The sequence below is a fragment of the Trachypithecus francoisi genome, unplaced genomic scaffold (assembly GCF_009764315.1).
Source record: "Trachypithecus francoisi isolate TF-2019V2 unplaced genomic scaffold, Tfra_2.0 Lachesis_group11, whole genome shotgun sequence".
In the NCBI taxonomy this organism is placed as follows: Eukaryota; Metazoa; Chordata; class Mammalia; order Primates; family Cercopithecidae; genus Trachypithecus; species Trachypithecus francoisi.
The window spans coordinates 64,272,500-64,299,387 of NW_022681456.1; the positions used below are offsets into that span (position 1 = coordinate 64,272,500).

The 26,888-nt window shown below is 40.5% G+C and overlaps 1 protein-coding gene and 1 pseudogene across 7 annotated transcripts in view; both read left to right on the forward strand.

The window, feature by feature from the left end:
* The first annotated feature begins 1,367 nt into the window (after positions 1–1,367).
* On the forward strand, positions 1,368–2,305 carry LOC117089758 (annotated as a pseudogene). Its single transcript, XR_004439737.1, has one exon. The product of XR_004439737.1 is annotated as a 60S ribosomal protein L6-like (transcript).
* A 1,049-nt stretch (positions 2,306–3,354) lies between these two features.
* Positions 3,355–26,888, forward strand: part of BEST3 (bestrophin 3) — a 56,038-nt gene continuing 32,504 nt past the window's right edge. For 2 of the 6 annotated variants that reach the window (XM_033221300.1, XM_033221299.1), the window contains exons 1-6: positions 4,908–5,068; positions 8,252–8,346; positions 8,808–9,041; positions 23,973–24,127; positions 25,584–25,661; positions 25,773–25,925. In XM_033221300.1, the coding sequence (XP_033077191.1) occupies positions 4,917–5,068; positions 8,252–8,346; positions 8,808–9,041; positions 23,973–24,127; positions 25,584–25,661; positions 25,773–25,925 (867 nt within the window). In that variant the 5' untranslated portion in view covers positions 4,908–4,916. Of the gene's footprint in view, positions 3,525–4,907; positions 5,069–8,251; positions 8,347–8,807; positions 9,042–13,481; positions 13,693–18,257; positions 20,034–23,972; positions 24,128–25,583; positions 25,662–25,772; positions 25,926–26,888 lie in introns of those variants that run through there. The other 4 variants (XM_033221294.1, XM_033221296.1, XM_033221298.1 and 1 more) reach the window with 4 other exon arrangements.

The following is a 26,888-nucleotide window of genomic DNA, read 5'->3' on the forward strand; positions in this document are numbered from 1 at the left end:
ATTGATTTGTCTTGCAAACCTTTATAAATATAACATCAGATCTATCAGACCACTTTTTATGGCAACACAACATAAGATGTGCAACATTGTATATATGCTTTTTAAATGTTCACAAATTCCCTCAAGTCACCAACAGAATTATAATAGTGAAGGTAAGGGGTAATCAAACAGCAAATACATACTAAATATTCATTATTCACAGGGCTCCATACTGGAACTATGAACAGGGATGGGAGCAAGAAATTAAAAAGATACCTACAACCCTGGCTTTGCTCTAATCTAAGGTACCTAGAATTTGATAAAGAATCCAGCCAAATGCATATAAAATGTAATGTTTTAGAAAAATTTAATTATATGTAACCTTAATTTTACAATAAGCATTTTTTTCTATATCTTTCTCCACAAAAATACATTTTCTTTAAGTTAAGATGCAAGAGTGCACAAGTTACTTTAGAAGGTTGGAAAAGTCCCAGGAATTGGCCCTGAAATTATTTATTTTATTACTTAAAGAATGCTGGTGAATTCTCTCTTTTAAGAAAGAAAATATGGGGCTGGGCGCAATGACTCACGCCTGTAATCCCAGCACTTTGGGAGGTCGAGCAGGGCGGATCACAAGCTCAGGAGTTCAAGACCAGCCTGACCAATATGGTGAAACCCCCTCTGTACCAAAAATACAAAAATTAGCTGGGTGTGGTGGCACACGCCTGTAGTCCCAGCTACTTGGGAGGCTAAGGCAAGAGAATCGCATGAACCCAGGAGGCAGAGGTTGCAGTGAGCCAAGATTGCGCCACTGCACTCTGGCCTAAGTGACAGAGTGAGACTCTGTCTCAAAAAAAAAAAAAAAGGAAGGAAGGAGGGAAGGAAGGAAGAAAATAAATATGGACAGGGTGTGGTGGCTCAAGCCTGTTATCCCAGCACTTTGGGAGGCCGAGGCACACATGTCACCTGAGACCGGGGGTTCAAGACCAGCCTGACCAACATGGACAAACCCTGTCTCTAGTAAAAGTACAAAATTAGCTGGGCATGGTGGCGCATGCCTGTAATTCCAGCTACTCAGGAGGCTGAGGCAGGAGAATCGCTTGAACCCGGGAGGGGGAGGTTGCAGTGCACCGTGATCGGCACCATTGTACTCCAGCCTGGGCAACAAGAGCAAAGCTCCGTCTCAAAAAAAGAAAAAGAAAAAATTTCCTAGCTGACCATGGAAGGATAACAAATGTGATGAATCTGGCCAGGTGCGTTGGCTCACGCCTGTAATCCCAGCACTTTGGGACGCCGAGGCAGGCGGATCACTTGAGGTCAGGAGTTCGAGACCAGCCTGTCCAACATGGTAAAACCCCATCTCAACAAAAATATAAAAACTGGAAATCTTAGTTCTCTTTCCCATCTTGCAAGATGGCGGGTGAAAAAGTTGAGAAGCCAGATACTAAAGAGAAGAAACCCGAAGCCAAGAAGGCTGATGCTGGTGGCAAGGTGAAAAAGGGTAACCTCAAGGCTAAGAAGCCCAAGAAGGGGAAGCCCCATTGCAGCCGCAACCCTGTCCTTGTCAGAGGAATTGGCAGGTATTCCCGATCTGCCATGTATTCCAGGAAGGCCATGTACAAGAGGAAGTACTCAGCCGCTAAATCCAAGGTTGAAAAGAAAAAGAAGGAGAAGGTTCTTACAACTCTTACAAAACCAGTTGGTGGTGACAAGAACGGCGGTACCCGGGTGGTCAAACTTCGCAAAATGCCTAGATATTATCCTACTGAAGATGTGCCTCGAAAGCTGTTGAGCCACAGCAAAAAACCCTTCAGTCAGCACGTGAGAAAACTGCCAGCCAGCATTACCCCCGGGACCATTCTGATCATCCTCACTGGACGCCACAGGGCAAGAGGGTGGTTTTCTTGAAGCAGCTGGCTAGTGGCTTGTTACTTGTGACTGGACCTCTGGTCCTCAATCGAGTTCCTCTACGAAGAACACACCAGAAATTTGTCATTGCCACCTCAACCAAAATCGATATCAGCAATGTCAAAATCCCAAAACATCTTACTGATGCTTACTTCAAGAAGAAGAAGTTGCGGAAGCCCAAACACCAGGAAGGTGAGATCTTCCACACGGAGAAAGAGAAATACGAGATTACAGAGCAGCGCAAGATTGATCAGAAAGCTGTGGACTCACAAATTCTACCAAAAATCAAAGCTGTTCCTCAGCTCCAGGGCTACCTGCGATCTGTTTTTGCCCTGACGAATGGAATTTATCCTCACAAATTGGTGTTCTAAATTTCTTAAGAACCTCATTAAATAGCTAACTACAAAAAAAAAAAAAATATATATATATATATAAACTTAGCCAGGTGTGATGGTGTGCACCTGTAATCCCAGCTACTCGGGAGGCTGAGGCAGGAAAATCTCTTGAACCAGGGAGGCGAGGTTGCAGTGAGCTGAGATCATGCCACTGCACTCCAGCCTGGGAGACAAAGCGAGACTCCATCTCAAAAAAAAAAAAAAAAAAAAATGTGATGAATCCATGTGTTATTATTTCCCACTACACTAAGCCATCAATATATCATGATTCTCTATGTGCTCTTCTAACACACAAACACACACCACACACACTAACACATAATTGTTGCTTTTAATTGAAGAACATTTTCAATACCTCTCAAGTGGGCAAAAATCCTGTTTATATTCTTGTCTGCTCCAGTTTTGGCTTCATAAGAATTTTTTCGTTTGCTTTTTGAGGCAGAGTCTCCTTCTCTCTGCCCAGGCTAGAGTGCAGTGGTGTGATCTCAGATCGCTGCAGCCTCCACCTCCTGGGTTCCAGTGATTCTCCAGCCTTAACCTCCCGAGCAGGTGGGATTACAGGAGCCCACTACCAGGCCCAGCTAATTTTTGTATTTTTAGTAGCGATGGGGTTTCACCATATTGGCCAGGCTGATCTCGAACTCCTGACCTCAGGTGATCTGCCTGCCTCGGCCTCCCAAAGTGCTAGGATTACAGGTGTGAGCCTACGAGTCCCAGCCCAGCTTTAAGAATTTAATCTTCATTTCAAGCACAAAAAGACTGTCTTTTTTTTGCGGGGGGGAGCTGTTGGGGCCTCTTTTTTGAACTCTTTAGGGCCAAATGAACCTTTCTTCCTTGATCCCAGGGTGGAGTCAAAATGAATCTAACAGACAAACGGCCCAACATCCTTCATGTCACTACCGACTTCTCATTCAAAGGGGTACTTGGGGCGGCAGGTGGAGTTATAATTATAGCTTAGAAAAAAGCAGCATCAGCAGCTGTCGCTTCTGTTTGTTCCCAGCTATAACTGTCATCAGTGGGTAAATTGGCATAAACAGGCCTCCACAAGTAGAAAAACATTTAACCCCTGTACTTGTCACACTCTGGGTCCTCTCAGTGGCCAGAGAACAGAAAGAAAATCTGACTGTGCACGAGCAAAGGGTGACACCGGGCGTGCAGCACCGACCTGAAGGCGCCTCTTCAGGGGGAGCCCAAAATTTGAAGATTCTCTTTCCTGTCGGAGACTCCAAACCAAATAAATAGGTTAGTGCCCAGAGTAAACCTATGCATTTTAATTCTGACCTCTACTTGCTGTGATTTTCATTTTCCTGGCAGAGCTTAAAAAGAGTGAACTACTAAATGAAAGAAAGGAAAGTTATTTAAGGACTGTTATTTAAAATTACTGGGAATCCATGAGAACACATTATGAAATGGGCTTAATTTATTATGCTCCTCTCCCAATTTTGGCTGTATTCGCACTAGACAAATAGACAAGGTAAAGATGGAAAAATAAAACCGGTTTTGTGGCATGAGTCCCATCCTTTTGTAATGCCACTTACTTATGCCAAAAGGCCCTGCCTTCTTTATTAAAATCCGTAATGTTGAAAGCTAAGTTTGTGATTTTAGAAAATGCTGTAAATGTAGCTCCAGAGTTTCATTTCCTTAGGGAAAACAGGCAAATCAGAGTTGAATTGTTTTTCCAACAATGAGTAAAGATAGAAAATTTTCTTGTTTATGATAAAATGTGTGGTGTAGGTTACTTTACAAAAGAAATCTGCTACAGAATTTATTTTTTGTGTCTAGTACAATTCTACCTAAAAGCTTCATGATTTCAGTCTAAGTAGCTCTATAAGACTCTCCTCATAGATCCTTTTGAGAAAAGTAAGATTTTAAATAAATCTAATTTTATTTGCATATGTTCTATCTTGGCCAGAAATTGAGCAGGATTTAGCTTTGCGTTGTCTGTTTCAAAACCTGAATATTTAATGTATTGGTGAAAAGTGGTGGAATTCCAAAGAACTCACTGAAAACAAGGCTTTGGGGCCCAGTGCTCATCCTAACCACATTCATGAAATGGACTCATAGAAAGAGTGGTAAATAATGACCTCATTTTGTTCAGTTCAAAAGAGAATGTGAACCATCCCTAAGCGTTTATATACAACCTTTCATGAGGAAAGTGCACCATTCTTATTCATCATTATGCCCCAACTTTTTGGCTACCTTTTGAAATGCAATGAGTGCTAACGATGTACTTGGACCTCCACTAGAGAGACATCTACATGCAACCAAACCCACCAAAAGTGCCCCATCAATTAAATTCCCATGAGGGCCTTGTTTGTCGCATTTGTTCATTCAAATATATATTGACCAATGGCTATATAATCTAAAAATAATATTTAACAGTTAAGGCAAGTTTAGGATGTCTAATATTACTCTTCCCAGAGACTCCTTTCCTCCTGCTTTCTGCTAAACTGAGATAATGGTTATCTGAAAGTTCCAAATTATAGAAACTAAAAAAGACAAAAAAGAGATATGGCTGACTAGTTGTTGGCTTGAATTTCCTTGATACACAGACATACAGATTTATGCCCTGTTTTAAACATTGCTTTTTACTTGTGTTTTGTCTTCTTGCTCTTCTAGAAAAAACTATCCAAGATGACTGTCACTTACTCCAGTAAAGTAGCAAATGCAACTTTTTTTGGATTTCATAGGTTACTCTTCAAGTGGAGAGGCAGCATCTACAAACTACTGTACAGGGAATTTATTGTTTTTGCTGTTCTTTATACAGCAATAAGTTTGGTGTACAGGTACTTTTCTTTGCATGTCTCTTTAAATGGCCATCAGATATTGTATAAGAATACAGTCTCAAAAATCTGAACCTTTTGATCGCCACTGACTTTGCGTTATGTAACTCCTTTTTTGCATGAGCCTCTCTTTTGTCTTCTTCCCCTCAGGACAGATTTTAATCCACCACTAACCATTGTTAGGATGCAAAATAGACCCTCACTGTAAGATTCAAGTGGCCTTCATTCCAGCCCCAGTTGTGCCTCAAGACTGTTGCAATAGGCATAAAATGGGAGGATTACCCTTAGATCCTTACTATGTGAAGATTTTTGAATGGGCAAAGTCCACAGACAATAATTATTTGTGCTTCTGTCGACTTGTCATTCATAGTTGATGATTTGACAGCTTGTAGCAACTACCTATATAATCAACATGTTCATGATTGGTGTATGTCAGGCAAAAGCTTTCCTTCTTTTTGCCTGGAATGAAAATATCTTATCCAGGATGATGCCTGCTACACTTAACAGTACCTCAACTAAAGCAAAGGCCTGTAGACTAATTTATTTTCTTTCTATTTTCTGAGTTGAGGGCATGTTATGTTCACAAAAGGAGGTGCTTATTCTTTATAACATTACAACATATGCCTGTCAGATTGACAGGAAATTTGAGCAATATCAAGTCCAAGAAACACTTTTATGATGAAAAATTATAGACTTAATAAAATTTCATCAGTATGGTAAAAGGAAAAACTTACGAGATTTTAAAGCTTTTTTAATTAACATCGAATGCATAAATTTCTTCTCTGGAAGAAGCTAAAACTTAAAACAGGAAAGCTAAAGGTTTTTGAGGCTGTATTTCCATTTTTTCTATGTACATAGTTTGTTATTTTTCTTCTGCATACAGATAAACAAATTGTTTCATTGCTCTCACATTCTTCCTTGTAGCAACAGAATCTCCTTTGGAAAAGAGGGATATTAATTTAGTTGACTGATAATTATTAAAAGTAAAATAGGTAGAGCTATTTTTCCATATGTCAAAACAACCCTTCCAAGCAAGTGTGTGCATTGGTATATATTTTGACAAAATATTTTTAGAGGGAAAGTCTTGTTAACAACCTCTAATAATTTTTTTTCAAACATGTCATATAATATGATATTATTCTGGCAATTTAGGTGTGTATCACCTAAGCCTTCAGAATATGAAATGGTAGAAGACACAATGGTGTTTCGTGATAATTATCTCATTAGTTCATTTTTACTAATGTGAGTTTATTGCTGCTACTGCTGCTAAGAATAGAACAGAATAGCCCTTAGTACAGTTGTAGTGTAGCTAGAAATGTTCCTTGGGGCCTCAACTTTTGTTCCAATATCATACTTATACCCCATAAAATTTTATACATATATTTCTTCTAAAGCAGAGTGCTTACATTTGTAACAAAAATTATCAGTTCAAGTCATCCTTAAATTTTTAAAGTTTAATTGTAATACCTTATTAAAATAGATCCTTCTATCTTAATCAAAGGTATACCAAGGACTGTAGGATGAGTTTGTCAAGAAGGTCAAACATATCTGTAGAAAAAAATGGATGTAGTTTCATTCTCTGAGTCTTTATTAGCTCTATTATAAGTAAATAATTATTCCTAACAAAAGTTATAAGGAGGAACCAGATTCATTAATGTGATTACATTTCTTTCTATTTTTGGAGGAATTTGACAAAATTTCTGAAATACTTTCTAGCTATTAAAATTTCTACATCTATTAGCCAAATATTTTTTCTTTGGCCAGCTACTGATACCAACCATTCCATTATTAACTAAGTATGAGGCAATTTGTTAAGTGGTTATATATATATGTATATATATATATTATTTAATCTTTACAATACCCCATATATGGATATTTTTATCCCCACTTACAGATGAGAAAACTGAGACTCAGAGAGATTTTAAAATATGCTCAAAGTCCAAATTCATAAGTGTCAGACTTGGGATTAAAATCTGGCTTTGTCTGACCTTAAAAAAGGTCTATGCTTTCCACATTTAAATCCTCTTTGACTATGTCTATTTGAACATCAGAAACCATTCTGGCTGTAATTTGTCATCAGCATAACCCTGATAGACCTCTGCAACAATCTGGTACCTCTCCTGTCAGCTTTCCCTGACTTCAGTAATTCTAACACCTCTTCCAAAGCTGGGGCAGGAACTCCAAACTCACCTTGTACCCCACACACCTTCTTTGTCAGGACCAGCTCCCAACAGCTTTCTATCTGCAATCTAATTAGTTGCTTACTATTATCTTATTATCCCTTTGCTTCCTTTATCAAAGTTCTGCTGACCCAAATGAGCCTTTGATGCTTGTTGTAATGGATCTTTCCTTGAGTTCCTTCTTCCTTTGAAGCAGCTACACTCGTCGATTTATTCGAATTCATCTGTTTGGCTTTCCTTCCTGGGTTTTGATCATTATTATTAGTTCGACTTAAAACATTTCTTCAGACTCTGAATCTCTTCCCTATAATGTAAATATCAATAATGGTCTCATTAAGTGCACTTATATTTAACGATACCAGAAAATGGGGTTTGGGGAGGATGGGTTAGATCTATAATATAAATTTTGGGAGAGTGACTCAATTTAATAATGAAAGTTTTCGTTTTTCATTGTTAAATTTGTTTTAGACTCCAAACAATTCTGGGCTTTAAAATGAACAGGTATAATAAAATCCCTTGAAGTATAACACATGATAATCAAGAATGTGCTAAGTAGCATATTCAGGGGAAAGATCAAGGTGTCAAATTCAGTGTTATTATTTAACAATTACTTAATAATGCTAATTCATATTTAATCAATAATACACTCTTCTTAAGGTATTCCTGATGAATAACTGAAAACTGACCTATTTTGTAACATACCTTGCTCTAAATCCAATGAATCAATCATATAAAACTTTTAAAATATAAAGTTTTTAGAATAAAATGATTAATTAATCCCACCATTTAATAGCCAATCATGTTTACAAAATGTTAGCACTTGAAACATTAAGCAGTTAAAAAGCTTTCGAGACATATCAGCTTAAGAAAAAAGGAAAAAATTATTGCTCCTTCAAAAATAAAACAGATTATTTGTGCTTAATTGTTTGCACTTAATGTCACTTGCAAAGCAGGTGCAGAAGTATAATATCATAAAGGGCTGTGCATTTTATTTTTGCTCCAGATTGTTACTTACAGGAGCCCAAAAACGTTACTTTGAAAAATTATCAATTTACTGTGACAGATATGCTGAACAAATTCCAGTAACCTTTGTGCTTGGTAAGTATAGGTCACACGCAGATTGCAGCCACACAGCTGTCTCCGTTAGGATGACACCGATGACTCTGCATGGGAGTGTTTCCAAGCTGAGAAGCATGCCTGAAAAGCCACCGCTTGCAATAGAACCAGAATCATCCATAAGGTTTGCCTTCACGGCTGCTTTTGCTAAATTAACACCAAACAAGTTTGAGGAAATAATCTGCTATTGGACATTTAAGCTTTCTCTTCACTAACTCTCCATTTTTGCAGTCAATATTTGAGATCTAATACCCACTTACAGGGTGCTTAAGCATTGCCAGGCACAAATGACATTTTTTTCTGGAAGGCAAAATCAGAAGATATGGATAATAACATATTTTTGTCCTCCAACCTCTAAAAAGGCTAAAATTCAGCTAAAAGCATCAGTGTCACCAACGTGTCTGCTGTAAGAAACTGCTTTATAATTTCCTGTTATTCTACAGGGTTTTATGTTACTCTGGTAGTGAACCGATGGTGGAACCAGTTTGTGAATTTGCCCTGGCCAGACAGGCTAATGTTCCTCATCTCCAGCAGTGTTCATGGAAGCGACGAGCATGGGCGCCTGCTTAGAAGGACGCTGATGCGTTACGTCAATCTCACCTCCCTGCTCATCTTTCGCTCGGTGAGCACTGCTGTGTACAAACGGTTTCCCACAATGGACCACGTGGTTGAAGCAGGTACTACGAATGGCTTTTCCTTCCATAAGCTTTTCTCAGCTAAGATAGGACCTCCAGAGTTCCTTTGAAAATTCCTTATGTTTGTTTATTCACTCAAGAAACATTTAGTGGTCTGGCACAGTGGCTCACGCCTGTAATCCCAGCACTTTGGAAGGTCAAGGTGGGTGGATCACCTGAGGTCAGGAGTTTGAGACCAACCTGGCCAACATGGCGAAACCCCATCTCTACTAAAAATAGAAAAAATTAGCCGGCCGTGGTGGCATGTGCCTGTAATCCCAGCTACTGGGGAGGCTGAGTAGCCTCCCAGGCTGGGTTCAAGGATGAGAATCACTTGAACCCAGGAGGCGGAGGCAGAGGTTGCAGTGACCCGAGATTGCAGCACTGCACTCCAGCCTGGGCCACAGAGTCAGACCCTGCCTCAAAAAAAAAAAAAAAAAAAAAAAAAAAAAAAAAAAAAAAAAAGAGAGAGAGAAAGAAAGAAAAGGAAAGAAAAGAAAAAAGAAAAAGAAACATTTATTGATTACCTACTATGTGCCAGAAGCAAACTAAGAGACCAAGATGAATAAGACATGATTCCTGCCCTCAGGTTTACTTCAGAGGTAGGGGAGAGAAAGTGGCAGATAGCAACGTTGCCTTAAGGTAAACATAATAATAATTATATTTATTTAAACAATCTGGCTGGGGGAGCTCTTTGGGAGGCCCAGGCGGGTGAATCACCTGAGGTCAGGAGTTCCAGATGAGCCTGGCCAACATGGTGAAACCCCGTCTCTACTAAAAATACAATAATTAGCTGGGCGTGCTGGCTCACGCCTGTAATTCCAGCTACTCAGTAGGCTGAGGCAGGAGAATCGCTTGAACCTGGGAAGTGGAGGTTGCAATGAGTCGAGATCGTGCCATTGTATTTCACCCTGGGCGACAAGGTCCCCATCAGTCCCAAAAAATAAAAAAATAAAAATAATCTGTCATATTAACTTACAGTTTTCTAGCACTATACGGTTTTTTCTCCTTTATAGCTATTTCGTTTGGACCTCAAGAAAACATGAAAAAGGTAGAAAATAGATTCAGAAAGGTTACAACCTGCGCTGAATTACATAGCTGATCAGTGGAAGGCCAGAATTAAAATTTAGGCTCCAAACTCCTAAGTTAATACTTTCTAATAGATTCTGGTAGGAACCGGCAATGTCAGTTTCATCTAGACAGACACTGAGAGGTGATAGTCAAAAGCTGTTTTAGTGTGGACCTCTTGTCTCTTGTGCCTCAAAGGAGATGTAAATTGTTGAAGGATGATTCTCTTTGGTGTGTAAATATTTAGCAAAGAAGCTGTTAAGTCAGCCTTCGATAGGGCGAGGATTAAATGGATAATTCTTGGCACATATGGATAAGAACCGTGAGGTGATTCTGCCTTTACATTGAGTCCAGTCTCACATTAGTTTGCAGTATTTAGTCTCCTTTTCTGAAATGTCCCGGAAAATAGATATTTTCGGATAATAGTTTTTGTTTGTTTTGGAGTTTTTGTTGGCTTTTTTTGTTGTTGTTTTTGTTTTGCCTTCTTAAATGGCTAATATAGATAGTGACTACTGAAGTCAAAATAAAACTGTAGAGATGAATGTCTACATTTCACATTTTATTTGAGAAGAAAAAACTCCAGTTTGAGGCATACACACAGACCAGATGGTATTCAGTATGTCCAAAATACAAAGAGAAGTTTGGAGGTTTTATAAAAAGACAGAAATGTTACATATTGCTCTTTGAGAAAGTTCATTGGCACTAGTAAGTTTCTGGGGAGCTGGCAAGTTTTGACTGGTGAGTGATGGAGGTGGGTAAAATTAGTCTTCAAGTTGCAGCAGATCATTTCAGCAACTATAAAATTGGTTTCCGGTAATAGCAGGCAGTTTCAGCAACCAGGCCTGCAGAGAATTACTTTGTGTCTCGGCTGCCTTTTTTTTTTTTTTTTTTTTTTTTTTTGAGACAGAGTCTTGCTCCATGGCCAGGCTGGAGTGAAGTGGCGCAATCTTGGCTCACTGCAATCTCTGCCTCCTGGGTTCAAGCAATTCCCCTGCCTCAGCCTCCCAAGCAGCTGGGACTACAGGTGCGCACCACCACGCCGGGCTAAGTTTTTGTATTTTAGTAGAGATGGGTTTCACCATGTTGGCAGAATGGTCTCAATCTCTTGACCTTGTGATCCACCCACCTCAGCCTCCCAAAGTGCTGGGATTACAGGTGTGATGCCTGGCCAAAAACTGCTTTTTCCTAGTGGCTTATTGACTCTGTTTTAGTTGGGTATGACAAGAATGACCCATTCTTTCACAATGATTAAGAACACGGAGTAAGGGTTTGAAACCTTATCTCACAGCTTACTAGCTGCATGACTTTGAGTTAATTAACCATTCTGTTCCTCAGTTTCCTAATCCATAAAATGGACTTAAAGTAACTTATAATAGCACCTACCTCATATACCCCATAGGCTTGTTATGAGGATTTAAAAAGTTCATATTTGCAAAATGTTTAGAGCATTCCTGGCACACAGTAAGTGCTGCATGATTTCTTGCCATTGTAATGAAATTATATCTCAAACAACAGCACAACATAGCACTCTAGCCACTTTAGAAGACTTGTTATTAATATAATATCCCAGGTCTTTTTGATCTATTTTGATCAAGAGGTTGTGAATGTCAAGGTGGAAATAAGGAAGAAGGGGTGTAGGTGACGTTGTTAGAGATGCAGAGTGAGATGTGAGAAAGTAATGGGTGCCAGGAGCTGGTTAAGGGGCATTCAGGGGGAGGGTCTGAAGGCCTGGCACATGCACAGGTATATGATAATATAAAATCAGTAGGAACTTTTAAAAAAATTAATTGCCATCCTTCCTCCAAATATGAAAGTAGAATACTGTTTCAGAATGACCTAGTTAAAAATACTACTAGACAACTCAATTTTATCTTACCTTAATGTCTCCAGGAACAAATAGATTAAGAATTACCACCTCTAAGAAAGACCTAAAAACAAACAAGAAATGTATAACCTATTCCAAGTTGCTGAGCTAAAGTTTACCTGGATGAACAGAGGTGATATTTCTCCAGTTCTGACGCATCCTTGAAATGAAGAGAATGCATTCTGACGGGAATCAGATGCCGGGTCCAATCCTCAAAACAAATCTCATCTTCTTAGTGTCACCTTCATATTAAAAGCACATCGGGAAGAAGCCAGGTTGGCTGGCAATGGAGAGGTCTCTGGGGCCTCTGGTCAGACATGAGCTCAGAGGACTGAGCTGTGCTCAGGTCTGAGGGGCAAGTAGATATAGGGAGGCAAATAGGAAAATGACGTGATTTCATTTCCTTTGAGTGTATTTTTCAGAATACCAAGGCCCACTCCCTCTCAAACTTGTACAGATGTCTGCCACGTACTTGCACTCTGACTTTCCCTTTCCAAGGCATGTGGAATACTGAAATACTTCTACCTCTTCAGCTACCAATGTTTCTGCCAAGGGAATCTCAAAATGAGTCCTTCACTTCTGGATGCACATTTAAACTAGTCTCTAGGAGTGAACCACAGACCCACAGGCCTGCTACATCTTGAATAACTTGAGTTTATGTATTTAAAATGTATATTCCTGGGTCCTACCCATGTCAGGGCCTCTGAATTATTATAGAACCTAATAGAACCTTTGGATATACAGCCTAGGAATCTGCAGTGAAACATGCCCCTGTGTTGGTTTTAGTACCCCAAAGTTTGAGAAGTATTGCATCTTTTGTGGGATGTTTATTTTTTAAACCCTTTTTCTCACTCCTGGGGCAAAAGGCTTTGGCAACCACCAACTCAACGATAATAAAGCAGCAGCAATTAAGAAAGGATGGATTGAAGGTTTCAGCGTGAGGTTCCTGAATTACAAAGAAGAGCTTTGAGGAAGCAGTCTGGTGGGAGGGAGGCTACTGTATAAGGGATTTGAATTCCACCTGCTTGGATGTAACAAGCATAGTTCTGACTTGAACTTTTTGGTTGGTCTGTCTGAAGTGGATGAAGGGAGAAGAGAACTGACAGAGGAGCTCTGACGAGGTGAAAGCCTTTCCAAGGGTCTTGTGACACAATCACTGATTATCTCAGTGAGAAGGTCCCAGTTGCGTTCATTAATTCCTAAGCATGTTCTCAAAAGGCAGAGAAGGGGTAGTAGGTACAGCTAGTCCCCACAAGAATATATTGTGCTTCTGGTAATTTTGAAGATAACTACTTTCCTCTCCTGATGCTTGTAAATACTGGATGTTTTGATTCAGTATGAGATATACTGATATACTATACGCATGCATTGTGTGTTAGGCGGCAGGGCAAATGTTCCAAGCCACTATCCTCCAAGCCAGGAGAGACGCCTCAGAGGCCTGTCTTACTGGCTGCCCCAGGCCGGCGCCCCCTGTCACCGGCAGTGCTGACTCACTGAACTTCCTGCTGTCCCCAGCAGAGAGGGCTGACTCAGAGTCTGCACATGGGGTCCACTTCCAAGTTCTTCCAACTGGGCATATGCCTCCGCCACTCTCTGACTGTCCTTTGCCTGTGCCAAGGTTTCTGGGAAGAACAGGAAGTTCAGGGATGGCGGAAAATGTTTGGCAGATCCCCTGAGTCCAAAGCCAGGGCACCTGCTCCTGCCTGAGGGCAGAGAGGACTGGTAAGCAAAGCACTGAGGGCCCCAAAGGGGTGGAGACAAGGTTAAGGCCATGAAGGACCTTCTTGTCAGTTGAATTCTCTACATAAAATCACCTGTAAGAGAAAGTACATGTTCTCACACTTCAGGGTGCATTAGATATTGTTAAAATCAATATTGCTAAAAATTTGGATCCCACGATACCACTCCCAGAGATTCTGACTCAGTAGGTCTGGAATGGGCTTCAGGAATCCGTGTGTTGAGCAAACTCCTGGAGACTCTGAGGCTGGTGGTCCCTGGCTTGCACTCTGGGAAGCAGTGGGCTTTGAGGCAATCGGTTTCCCTCCAGCTTCTCTTTCTTCTGCGAGGGTTTTTGCCTACACAGATTCAGTGCTGGACAGAAGGAAATAATCGAGAGGGCCAAGAGTGAGGACCAGCACCTCCTTCTGAAGCATCTGGCAATTCCTTGGCTGGAGCTGGACGAGCTAGGTCACATACCTGCTCATCCTTGAACTTTCCTTGCTTTTAAGTTGGACAGTCAAGTTACATTATTCTGAAAAATAAAAAGACCAAAATGCATGCTGCTGGGGAAATATATAGAATTTGATGCTACAGGTTAAATTTCTCAAATTAAAAATAAAAAAGTTTTTATTTCTGCTTATATGAAAATAAAAATACAACAGTAGAATTCAGAATAATGTCTATTATGCTGAAAAGTCCCTGAACTGGTCTGTGATCAATTATTTATCAGAGATACTGCAACAGCCTCTGCTACTTTTGCCTATTGGCTACAAATCTGCTCTGGAAAATTCCAGTCATTCCAATCACCTGCCCTGGGAGATGTCACTCATTCCAAGTCAAGTCAGATGCACAATTCCAGATCTTGGCTGAGTCAAGTGATGACCTTAGTTGTGTGCATATAGTATGGTCTCATACTGAATCAAAACATCTTATCTAGTATTTACAAGCATCAGGAGAGGAAAGTAGTCATCTTCAAAATTACTTACCAGAAGCACAATGATACGTAATAGGAAATTATATACATTCCTCTTAAAGAAACATTACCAAGCTGATGCTAGATCTATTACGCCTTTGCTCATGCAACAAAGGTTTATTGTGTGTACACTATATGCCAGGCACTGTGCTAGGCACTGGGAATACCCTTATAAGCAGAACAAATATGGTCCCCATCCTCAAGGATTAATAAAATTTACTTCAAATCTTATCTTAATCATTGTCATAAACAAGTACAAATGTATTTGCAGTTAAACTTTACATCTCTGCATTGCAATTCTCTCTCTCTAAAATAAATAGTTTCTGTCTGTATTTAGTAGCTCATAAAAGTAGTTATAAGACAGTAGCCTCTGAGGAAAAAACACCCTTTAATTTTCTTAAAGCCTTGGAGTCTTCTTTTTTTTTTTTTTTTTGGAGACAGGTTCTCACTCAGTTGCCCAAGCTGGAGTGCAGTAGCACGGTCATAACTTACAGTAACCTCAAACTTCTGGGCTCAAGCCATCCTCCTGCCTCAGCCTTTTGAGCAACTAGGACTACAGATGTGCACCACTGTGCCTGACCAATTTATTTTTTATTTATTTTAATCCTTTTTTTTTGATATGGAGTCTCACTAAGTTGCCTATGCTGGTCTTGAACTCCTGGCCTCAAGCAATCCTCCCACCAGGCCTCCCAAAGGGCTGGGATTTCTGGCATGAGCCACCACACCTGGCCTGCCCTGGAATCTTAATGTAAAGTTTCTTGACTGTCTTCTCTGACTACAGGGAGCCTGATGAGACTCCATTGGAATTGTTGCTGACACTTATGGTTAACAGACATTAATATAACCAAGCAAGCTACCAGTTGTCAATGGATGTTGAGATAAAAGTTCTAACTTCAGATGCTCTGGCTATAAGGCTAGCCCTATAACTGGAACTCAGGTCTGGGTCACTTACTGCTTAAAAGCCAAACAACTCAAGAACTTTGGTAAAAGGAATGTTAGCTTTATTAGAGAAGTCAGTAACCAGGGGAAGGCAGTGAACTAGGGTTGAAAGGCCACCTTTCAGAATTGTGCCTCTAGGTAAAGAGTTTTTAAGGGAAATTAAGAGAAATGAAGATCAAAACAGTCTTGTGAAATGTAAGCAGTTTCAGTCAGCTAGGCAGTTAATCATTGCTTTCTTGGTGAAAGTTTTGTGACATTCTGCAGGTGCCATCAGCTATTCTTACAGGCTAGTCAGCCCATTCCCAGAGCTGTTGGTCAATGTATTTTCTTTTTCTTTCTTCTTTCCTTTCTCTCTCTCCTTCCTTCCTTCCTTCCTCCCTCCCTCCCTGCTTTCTTTCTTTCCTTCCTTTCTTCCTTTTTCCTTCCTTCCTTCCTTCCTTCCTTCTTCTTTCTTTCTTTCTTTCTTTCTTTCTTCCTTCCTTCCTTCCTTCTTTCTTTCGACAGAATCTTGCTGTGTTGCCCAGGCTAGAGCGTAGTGTTGCAGTCTTGCCTCACTGCAACCTCTGCCTCCCCAGTTCAAGTGCTTCTCCTGCCTCAGCTGCCCAAGTAGCTGGGATTACAGGCACACGCCACTACACCCAGCTAATTTTTGTATTTTTAGTAGAGACAGGGTTTCACCATGTTGGCCAGGCTGGTCTCGAACTCCTGCCTCAAGTGATCCCCCCACCTCAGCCTCTCAAAGTGCTGGGATTATAGGCATGAGCCACCGAGCCCAGCCAGCATATTTTATTTTATCTCTGTTGAAGGTTCTGTTTTCTTGAGGCTGTTTTTGGGGACTAATCTACAAACTCAAGGAAAACAATAATATTATTCAAACAAGCAAGCTTTTCTCTAACATGGAATTAATACTGTTAGAACCACATTTGCGTTTCTGGCACAGATAGATCATTTAATCTGTGATCTTCTCTTCTCTCACTAAGTAAACTAAAATGACTTTTGTATAACATATTATGTAACATTCACAAAATTAATTGAATCTGGTATAACATTTCTGCCCTGGGTGGGCTGTTTTTTGTTGTTGTTGTTGTTGTTTTTGTTTTGTTTTTTGGTTTTTTTTCCCCTGATGCATTACACAGCTCTGGGGCTCCTTGGTCTCTATTCTCCACTGCCTTGTGTTACAAGAGTGAGAGCCAAGGGAACCGTGGTATTCACAGCTGTGCCAGTTTTTCCTCTGTTGGCTAAACTTTTGGAGGCTGAGTAAGTCACCCCCCTGTAGTCTCTCACATGACGAGGTCGGAACAGACAGAATGTCATCTTGTGAGTGAAACTTGAATCACCTATGTGTACTTGCTCTGCACATGAGAGAAGGTGCATGCAGAACTAGCCCTTCTTGGATTAATAGCATGGATAGTCTCAGTGGGTCAGAGTTTGAAGGTTTCCCCACATTTCTATTTTAGGAGTTAAATAAAGGTTATCCACTCAGTGTTTCTCAAAGTATGGTTGCAGACCACATTCACGGAATTAGCAAAGGCGCTTCTCTAAACTGCAGGTTCCTAGGCAACCTAGGCAATCAGATCTAGGGCTTAGGACCTAGAAATTGACATTTTAAACAGGCTCCCTAGAAGCACTGCAGATGTTTGACCCAGACTGAGAATGCCGAAATGATCAACATGAGGGCAGTTGTTCAACCTAAACTTTGCTGCATGTTGGAATCTCTGGTGATCTTTTAAAAATTCGGATGCCTGACTCGCATTCTCAGATATTAGGATTCATTAGGTATGTAGAGCAACCTGGGCATCAGGATTTTTCAAAACTCCCCAGACCATTGTAATGTATAGCAGAGTTTAGGAACAGCTGCACTAGAACACATCAATTAATTCCTCCAATTTCATCTACAAATTGTCTCAGATCTATTCTACCCAGGGCAAATAAAATTCTGGGCCACTATGCAGATGAGGATTTAAAAGCACTGATTTCTTTGTATGTTATTTCTTGTGTGTGATTATGGAGAAGGCAGTGAATTACCAGATGGGATACTAATTCAGGGACAAGGATATGGGTAACTAGAGATTTGCTCATATCAATATAATAGAGGAGTGTCTGTCTCTGTTCCTTACTGCTACTCCCAGAAACTGATTTTACTCCACTGTATCCTACTTCAGACTTTTCCAGCTATGGTTTGTAACTCATTATGGGATTCTTAAATCAGGTTAATGGCTTGTAACCAGCATTTTTAGTGGAATGGAATGGAGAAGAATAGAATAGAATAGAATAGAATAGCAGAGCAGAAAGCACATCATGCGCATGCGGCAGGGCCAATAACTGTTTCGTGAACAACATATATCTTACTGTGGTTCATGGTAAACAAACAAACAAAAAATCTGGTTGGCATCCTGCCCTGCATGATGTTGTTGCAATGTGATTTCATTCCTCTCTCAATCTCATTTTGCTCCCCCCTTGATTTTCCCAATTGACAGGGATTTCTAAACCTCTTCCATTGAATGGAAAGGACAGCTGTAACTGAAGTTGGTGGCTTCATTCCATTCATGTGGAAAACACAGAGATAAAAACAAGCCAGGCACGTTGCACTCTTCCTGAAAAAGTGTCATCCCTTGGAGAAGGGCTCAGATGCTGAATGCACAACTTTCTCTTTCAGAAAGAACTGGCATCAAACCCATTCTGCCTTCAAGTTTTGAGATGCAGAGCTTTTAGTTCCTCTGCTAATAGAGCCTCGTTTGAATACTCTGCTTGAAAGGCAAAAGACAGCTGCCTCAACTTCAATCAAGGAAAAATAGACCAACTGTACAGCAGGCAGAATTTATGATGACTGGAATTTTGTCTATCAATGGATGTAATTAATCCTTTGGCTTGAGGGCAATAACATTTTGTCTTAAAGTAGCAGATCCTGCTCCATCAAACCACAACTCAACAGAGAGTAAATGCAAACATGTATCTATATTGAGAGATAGATTTTACTCTGATTAGAAAGACGAAGGAGGGTTTTGGGGATAAACAATAAGAAAATTGCTGAGCAGAGCTGAGCCAGCCAGAAGGAAAAGCGATAGCAAGAGAAACTGTAGGCAGAGGCAATGGCAGGATAAAATAGCGATGCCAGGGGTGTGATGGGGCTTGAGGAGAGCATGGCATGGAGACAGACACGTGCAGGGAACCAAGTGGTGGGAGGACAAGCCCACTGAGAGTGTTGCCGAACTGTAGCAGATCAGTAACTATCATTAGCATAGCCTCAGCAATGGCAATAATGATCATATTCTGAAAAAAAAAATTGGTCTCTGCTTAAAATGGCTTGAAGTCCTGATAAGGGTGACATTCCATTTCATAACAAATACTTTTGGAATGGACTTGACCAACAATCTAGAGATTTTCTTTCAGTTGACGAACTTTGATTTCCAAAGGTGTTACTTTTGTGAACCCCAAAATCTGAGACAGGTCTCGGTGAATTTAGAAAGTTTATTTTGCCAAGGTTGAGGATGTGTACCCATGACACAGCCTCAGGTGGTCCTGATGACATGGCCCAAAGTAGTCAGAACAGTTTGGTTTCATACATCATAGGAAGACATGAGACATCGATCAACGTATGTGAGATAAACATTGGTTCAGTCTGGAAAAGCAGGGGACAACTCAAAGTGGGGAGGGGGCTTCCAGGTCATAGGTAGATAAAAGACAAATGGTTGCATTCTTCTGAGTTTCTGATTAGCCTCTCCAAAGGAGGCAATCAGACATGCATTTATCTCAGTGAGTGGAGCAATGACTTTAATAGAATGGGAGGCAGGTCGTAAGCAGTTCCCAACTTGACTTTTCCCTTTAGCTTAGTGATTTTGGGGACCCAAGATATTTTCCTTTCACACTTTGGATAAATACGATGTGTGACCCTGCAAGGAATAATGAAAATTATTCTGCTTATATATTCTTAGAGGATACATTAATGTCTCAGTGATTGTCATTCATCTTTCACAGCACCTAGCAAAATACTCAAAAAAGTTGTGCTAAAAACAAAATCACCAGCTCTTCTTGCTCTACTTGTCCTCTTTCAATCTCTTGCTTTAGTGTTTGCACCAAATAAACCCTCACTCTTGCCTTCTGCGTAGAAGCTAAGAAAGGACTTGCTAGCACAATTTGATCCATACTTCTGAATAAAAAATAACCAGAGATAAAGTTATTCTTTGGTCAAATGATAGAATGAAGCCAGTATATAAACGGGATCATTTTTGAAAATTGCATTCTAGGTTTCAAGAATATCACTGTTAGACAATTGATATGGGATATGTGAGAACAGGCTACACAGCAAGTCTTTAAGCATAAAGCCAAGACAGATCAAGTTTATTAACTTCATCCAATGAGATTTAACTGGCCAGGCATAGTGGCACATGGCTGTAATCCCAGCACTTTGGGAGGCCAAGGCAGGCAGATCACTTGAGCCCAGGAAATTCAAGCCCCACCTGGGCAACATGGTGAAACCCAGTCTCTACAAAAAATACAAAAATTAGCCAGGCATAGTGGCGTGTGCCTGTAGACCCAGCTACTCAGGAGGCAGAGGTGGAAGAACTGCTTGAGCTCAGGAGGCTGAGGCTGCAGTGAGCCAAAGATCACACCACTGCATTCCAGTCTGGATGACAGAGGAAGACTCTGTCCCATAAAAAATTGAAGAAAAAAAAAAAAAGATTTAATCATGCTCTGCAATTCTTTACAAAGCAAAAACAGATTTTTTAGATTGTGCAACAACTCTGAGATGCAGTGAGAAACAAGAAGAGAATTACCAAGCTCATTTTTATTTTATACTTCCAGAGAGAGTGCCATTCTCCAGACATGCAGAGAACCCTTCTAAGCTAGTATAAACAACCCGAATGTTATCTAAAACTAGTCTCCTATTGGTAAATATTGGCTTTGCAGTTGTTACTTTGCTTATTTCAGATCCTGAATAAACAGGACCTTCAGTTACTGGGACAGTGATTTTCAAACACCACTATATGTCAGAATTTTCTGCACAGCTTGGAAAACATGCAACTGCCTAGACCCAATTCTATCAAATCACCCAGGAAGGTTTAAAAGAATGCTGATGCCTGGCCTCATCCTAGATTAATTGAATCAGAATCTCTAATGATATAAGACCTAGCCATTGGTTTTTTGTTTTTTGTTTTTTGTTTTTTTGAGACGGAGTCTCACTCTGTCGCCCAGGCTGGAATACAATGGCACAATCTTGGCTCACTGCAACCTCCGCCTCCAGGGTTCAAGCAATTCTCCTACCTCAGCCTCCCAAGCAGCTAGGATTACAGGTCCCTGCCACTATGCCTGGCTAATTTTTGTATTTTTAGTAGAGAGTGGGTTTCACCATGTTGGTCAGGCTGGTGTCGAACTCCTGACCTCAGGTGATCCACCCACCTCAGCCTCCCAAAGTGCTGGGAATACAGGCATGAGCCACCATGCCCGGCTGCCATTGGTATTTTCTAAAAGTACCCCTATGAGATTCTAAGGTGCAGACCTGGATTGAGAACTCCTGCCCTACTGAGCCTGATTTAGTAGTCGGGGTCCGGGTCCAGGCCTCTCCATATTTAATAGATATCACAAGTGATTCAGATCTATGGCCTTTGGATCTTATTCTTAAAAACAATGGCCTAGGTCACGTCAAAGATCTACATAACGCCAAAGCTCTATAAATTGATGGCTCTCAAAATGGGCATACCTCATTCCTCCTTTGATATATATATATTTTTTTACTGTAACACTATCTCTTAAATAAAATTTGGCCTGTATCGTAAGGAGGGAGGTTTATTTATTTATTTATTATTTATTTATTTATTTATTTATTTATCAGAGATGAAGTCTTGCTATGTTGCCCAGGCTGTTCACAAACTCCTGGCCTAAGTAATCCTCCTGCCTGGGCCTCCCAAAGTGCTGGGATTATAGGCATGAGCCACTGCACCCGGCAAAAGGATTACCTTAAAGAGGACAACCAGATTTGTTAACTGATTACAGATGGTTAAAGATAGAAAAATGTGTTATATTAGGGCAAAAGTTGATTTTCGTCTGAATGTAGTATCAGAATTCCATAAGCAAATGATTGCATTTCTGAGGGAACAAAACCCAAAAATTAATATCTAATAAAAATCAGTTTTAGAAATAAGTTTTAATTCAGAAAACAATATTTATATTAAATCATAATTAATATTTAAAAGCTACTTAAAGAGCCAAGGGGGTACATACCAGGAGAGTCATTACAGCATTATTTTTAGTAACAAAAAAATCAAAAACAACTTAAATGTCTTAAATATCTATTTAAAAAGGAACTAGCTAAATATTATATATAATTAACAATGTTAATATATAGAGAGCAGCCATTAAAAGGAGTGCTGCTGCTCTCTATATATTAATTTTTTAAATCTTCAAGATATACCTGAAAAATAGAAGCAAATGGCAGACACATATGAAGTATAAAATCTTTTGTATTTTTAAAAATAGGCCTGTATGAAAATCCATGAGATTTCTCTGGAAAGATACACAATAAACGGATCATCATTTCCTCCAGGGAGGGAAACTTTGTGACTGGGAAAAGGAGACTTTCACCACCAGCAGTCCTTTGGCCCTTTGGGATTTTTGTGCCATTTGAATTATTCAATCTAAATTTCTAAAAAGAAAAGATCGGTCAGGCGGCGGCTCACGCCTGTAATCCCAGGACTTTGGGAGGCCGAGGTGGGTGGATCACCAGGTCAGGAGATTAAGACAATCCTGGCTAACACAATGAAACCCCGTCTCTACTAAAAATACAAAAAATTAGCTGGGTGTGGTGGCGGGCTCCTGTAGTCCCAGCTACTCCGGAGGCTGAGGCAGGAAAATGGCGTGAACACGGGAGGCAGAGCTTGCAGTGAGCCAAGATCGCCACTGCACCCCAGCCTGGGCGACAGAGCGAGACTCCGTCTCAAAAAGAAAAAAAAAGATCAAGTGTAAACTGCAAGTTTTAAAGTGCATCTTGTTGCAAACAAACCCTGGTATATAGTAGGCATTCAATAAATGTTTATTAAATAAATCTGTTACCTTATTCCTCTTCTATTATTCAGTCATTCTATCTCCTCTTCCCTTGGTGTTTGGGGCGGGGAGGAGGAGGCAGAGGATAACTAAAGTTTCACATAATATGCCTTAGTGCTTTGTGGGTGCTAAGTGTGTGCTAAGCATTATGTTAAATAACATCTTGACACATATTCATCATCTCAGGTAATTCTACAACATCCCTGTGAAGCAAATATTATCTCTCTTTTACGGATGAGAAAATTGAGGCTCAGAGAGGTCACTGCAAGCCCAAGCAAATTGCATTTTATACACACACACACACACACACACACATGCACGCATACACACATGCACACACACACACACACAAAGAAACCCTTTTTTGGGGGGCAGGGAGACAGTCCCACTCTATCACCCAGGCTGGAGTGCAGTGCCACAACCTCTGCTCACTGCAACCTCTGCTTCCCGGGTTCACGCAATTTTCATGCCTGAGCCTCCCCAGTAGCTGAGATTACAGGTGTGCGTCACCATGCCCGGCTAATTTTTGTATTTTTAGTAGAGACAAGGTTTCACCATGTTGGCCAGGCTGGTGTTGAACTCCCGACCTCAAGCGATCCACCCACCTCGGCCTCCCAAAGTGCTGGGATTACAGGCATGAGCCACTGCACCCGGCCACAAAGAAACAATTTTAAAGTATGTGCAAAATGCTATGGGGACGATGAAGATTAATATACTCTTTGCCCTTCGAAAGGGTCATAGTAAGGGAAACATTTATGTGTAATATTACTGTGATGCAAGCCAAGAGCGAGTACCATGTGGGAACTTCAAAGGGAAGAGATCCCCCAGGAAAGAGAAAGAAGGACTCAAGAAAGGCTTCAGAGAGGAGAACGTGATTAAGCAGGACTTGGAAAGGAGAGATCAGGAGAAAAGTCATGTGAATTACGTGTTCGGCACTATGCCACGTGCTTTGTATACATTCTCATATTGTATTATTTTAATCATAACAATTCTAAGCATTATGGTTCCCAACTTTAGATGACTAAACCAAAACCTAAAGAAGAAATTTCCCCAAATGTTCTAGTTCACATTTAATGTCTCCTTACCTCCTGATGGCCTCCTCTATCAGGGATTTTATATAACTTTTGGGTGTGCATGTATATGTATGTGTGTGTGTGCTCACACACACACATTCCTTAACTCTAATACAAGTATAAACTACTTGAGACAGGAACCTTTATTTCATATTTCTTTAATATCCCCTCATTATATGCTTACATAAAGATGCTGAAATGTGGTAACATGTTAGTGTCAAACAGTCTGTATACCTACCCATTTTTATTTTTTTGTAAAGGTTTTATGACAGCAGATGAAAGGAAATTATTCAACCACCTCAAGTCTCCTCATCTGAAATATTGGGTTCCATTCATCTGGTTTGGAAACCTTGCAACTAAAGCCCGGAATGAAGGTAGAATCAGAGACAGTGTTGATCTGCAATCATTGATGACTGTAAGTATATCATAAATCACAAGAAAAAGGTGTTAATTAGAGACCAAGAGGGACCTGGATATAGCACATTAGACCAGGAAGAGTCAGCTTTGTTCAGTCCTGGTTCCGGAGGAACTGGAAAGATTGGACCAGTGTCAGACCCCTCAACATGCAGGACAGAGGTGGTACACAGGTTAAACTCGAGTTGCTTGGAAATGGTTCCTTGGAAGCTGCATTTTAAACAGAATCATGCTTTGTAATAGGCTCTATAAGAAAGTATTCCTTGATTGGCCAAGGGTCGCCAAGGGCTCAGAAAGCTATGGTGCCCATGTAGTATATTTGCCATCCCTGGCTCCAGGATTCTAGAAACAAATCTGGAGGAGAAATAAACCTTCCCAGCCAAATATTTCCCCAAAATTGGAATATCGCGACATTAAGCCAACCTTTCAGATACTCTAGTAAGTAAAATAGTATTTTCATTAAACAAAATAACCCCCCCCAAAAAAATTTTTATGTAGGACCTGGATAGATTTGTGCTAGGACAGTCCCCTCCCTGGATTAGGCTAACGGGAGTGAATTGTTTAAAAATAGCACCCAAATTAATGTGAACTCTTTTGCCTAGTCTTACATAATAACTTGTGTGCAATAGATGAAAAAATCAAAGAATCCTGTCCTTCCTGCTTCAGAGATAGATTTTCTGTCAATATGAGAGTTATAGTCTCTGTTTGTGGGAGTAATTATATCTCTTTTCTAAGATCTACAGTAAGCATGTTTTAAAATGAGAGAAACAAAAAAAATTGCTTCCAGATTACCTACCAAAATCGATAAAAATTACTTATTTAAAATATTAGCAATTTCCTTCTCACCATGACTTTGGGCCAATATAAACGTTGGAAATTATGGGTTCAATAGAATGGCGGGGGAATATTTCTATGAAGTCCTTTTGTTTTTGGAAATAGTGTCACTCTGTTGTCCAGGCTACATGCAGCACAGTGGCGCAATCATGGCTCACTGCAGCCTTGACCTCTTATACGCAAGTGATTCTCTCACCTCAGCCTCTGGAGTAACTGGGACGACAGGCACGTGACACCAAGCCTAGCTAATTTATTTACTTTTTGTAGAAACAACGTGTTTCTGTGTTGCCCAGGCTTATCTCAAACTCCTGGGCTCAAACAATCCTCCTGCCTCGGCCTCCCAAAGTGCTGGGATTATAGGCATGAGCCACCATACCTGGCCATGACTTGTTTTAATTTTTTTTTAAATGTCCAAATGTACTTATCAATGAACTCATTGTTCCAATGATGTTCATTGATTGATTGTCATTTTTAGAACTTTCCTTTAGGAGTATCCTTGGGAATCAATTTACTAGTCTTATAGTCAGTCCTGTAAAAGACATGCTCACATTCTGAATCCCAGTAAGTGCTTATTACCACACCTGTCATCTTAGTAAATCATGCTCGATCTGTTTCTGGCTTAGGAAATGAATCGATACCGCTCTTGGTGCAGCCTCTTATTCGGTTATGACTGGGTTGGGATTCCGCTGGTTTACACCCAGGTAAGAAATACTTTGCACGGAATTCTTTATTTCTACTTGTTCACCTTGGCACTGTAGCTTTGCTGTGGGAGGCCAGCACCGTCCCCTCACTCCGGTCTCTCTCTGTTCCAGGTTGTCACTCTTGCTGTCTATACCTTCTTCTTTGCGTGCCTGATTGGACGCCAGTTTTTGGATCCCACCAAAGGCTACGCAGGGCATGACTTGGATCTTTACATTCCAATCTTCACCCTCCTACAATTCTTCTTCTATGCAGGATGGCTCAAGGTAGCCAATGGTCTCAGGGCCCCACTTTGCAATCTGTTATGTTCCAGACTCTCCACACTGATCCTTTACTGAGTCTTTAGCAAATCATTCATGAGTGAGTCAAAGGTAGATCTAACATGTAATAGCTCAGCAATATTATTACTTTTCTGCCTGGGATTCAGGTGATAGGGATATACTCAGTACTGTCGGAAGCAGCTCATTTGTGCAAAGAGATTAGAAGAACACTGTTTTATGGTTACTGATTCTCTTTTACGTCTCTGTGTGTTCCCATTAGGATTACAATAGTGTAACTAAAGTAATAAGTGTACCTGCATTGACATTGTGTACCACAATAAGCAACTAGGCAGAGTAAAAGAGTCAACAAGAAGCCTTATAAATCAGACTTAACCATTAATATTGTGGTAGAATCTTGGTTCTGCTCAACTCTATAAATAGTTATTGCAATTCCCTGAAATTCTGCTAGCTGTCCCACAACATTAAATGTACCCCATTTTCTTTTTTCTTTTTTTTTTCCTGAGACAGAGTCTTGCTCTGTTGCCCAGGCTGGAGTGCAGTGACGCAGTCTCGGCTCACTACAACCTCCGCCTCCCGGGTTGAAGCAATTCTCCTACCTCAGCCTCCCAAGTAGCTGGGATTACAGGCGTGAGCCACCGTGCCTGGTCTAAATGTACCCCATTTTCAAAACCAGAACTGAGACTCAGAATTCCTCAGAATCAGAACCAGAACACCAGAAATAATGACAACATCTGGTTTGCCAGGGAATTAAACAGGTTCAGGAGGTGAGAATGGCTTGCCCAACTATCTGTGTAGAATTTTCCTTGCTTCCCCTCCCTTCATCACCACCTCCTCAAATATATGTGTGTAAATATCAGAGACCCGATTCTTCCATCACCTCTGTAAACTTCCAAATGGGAAGTATGTGATAGAAAAAAATCAATGACAATGGCTTCATTAAATTCACTG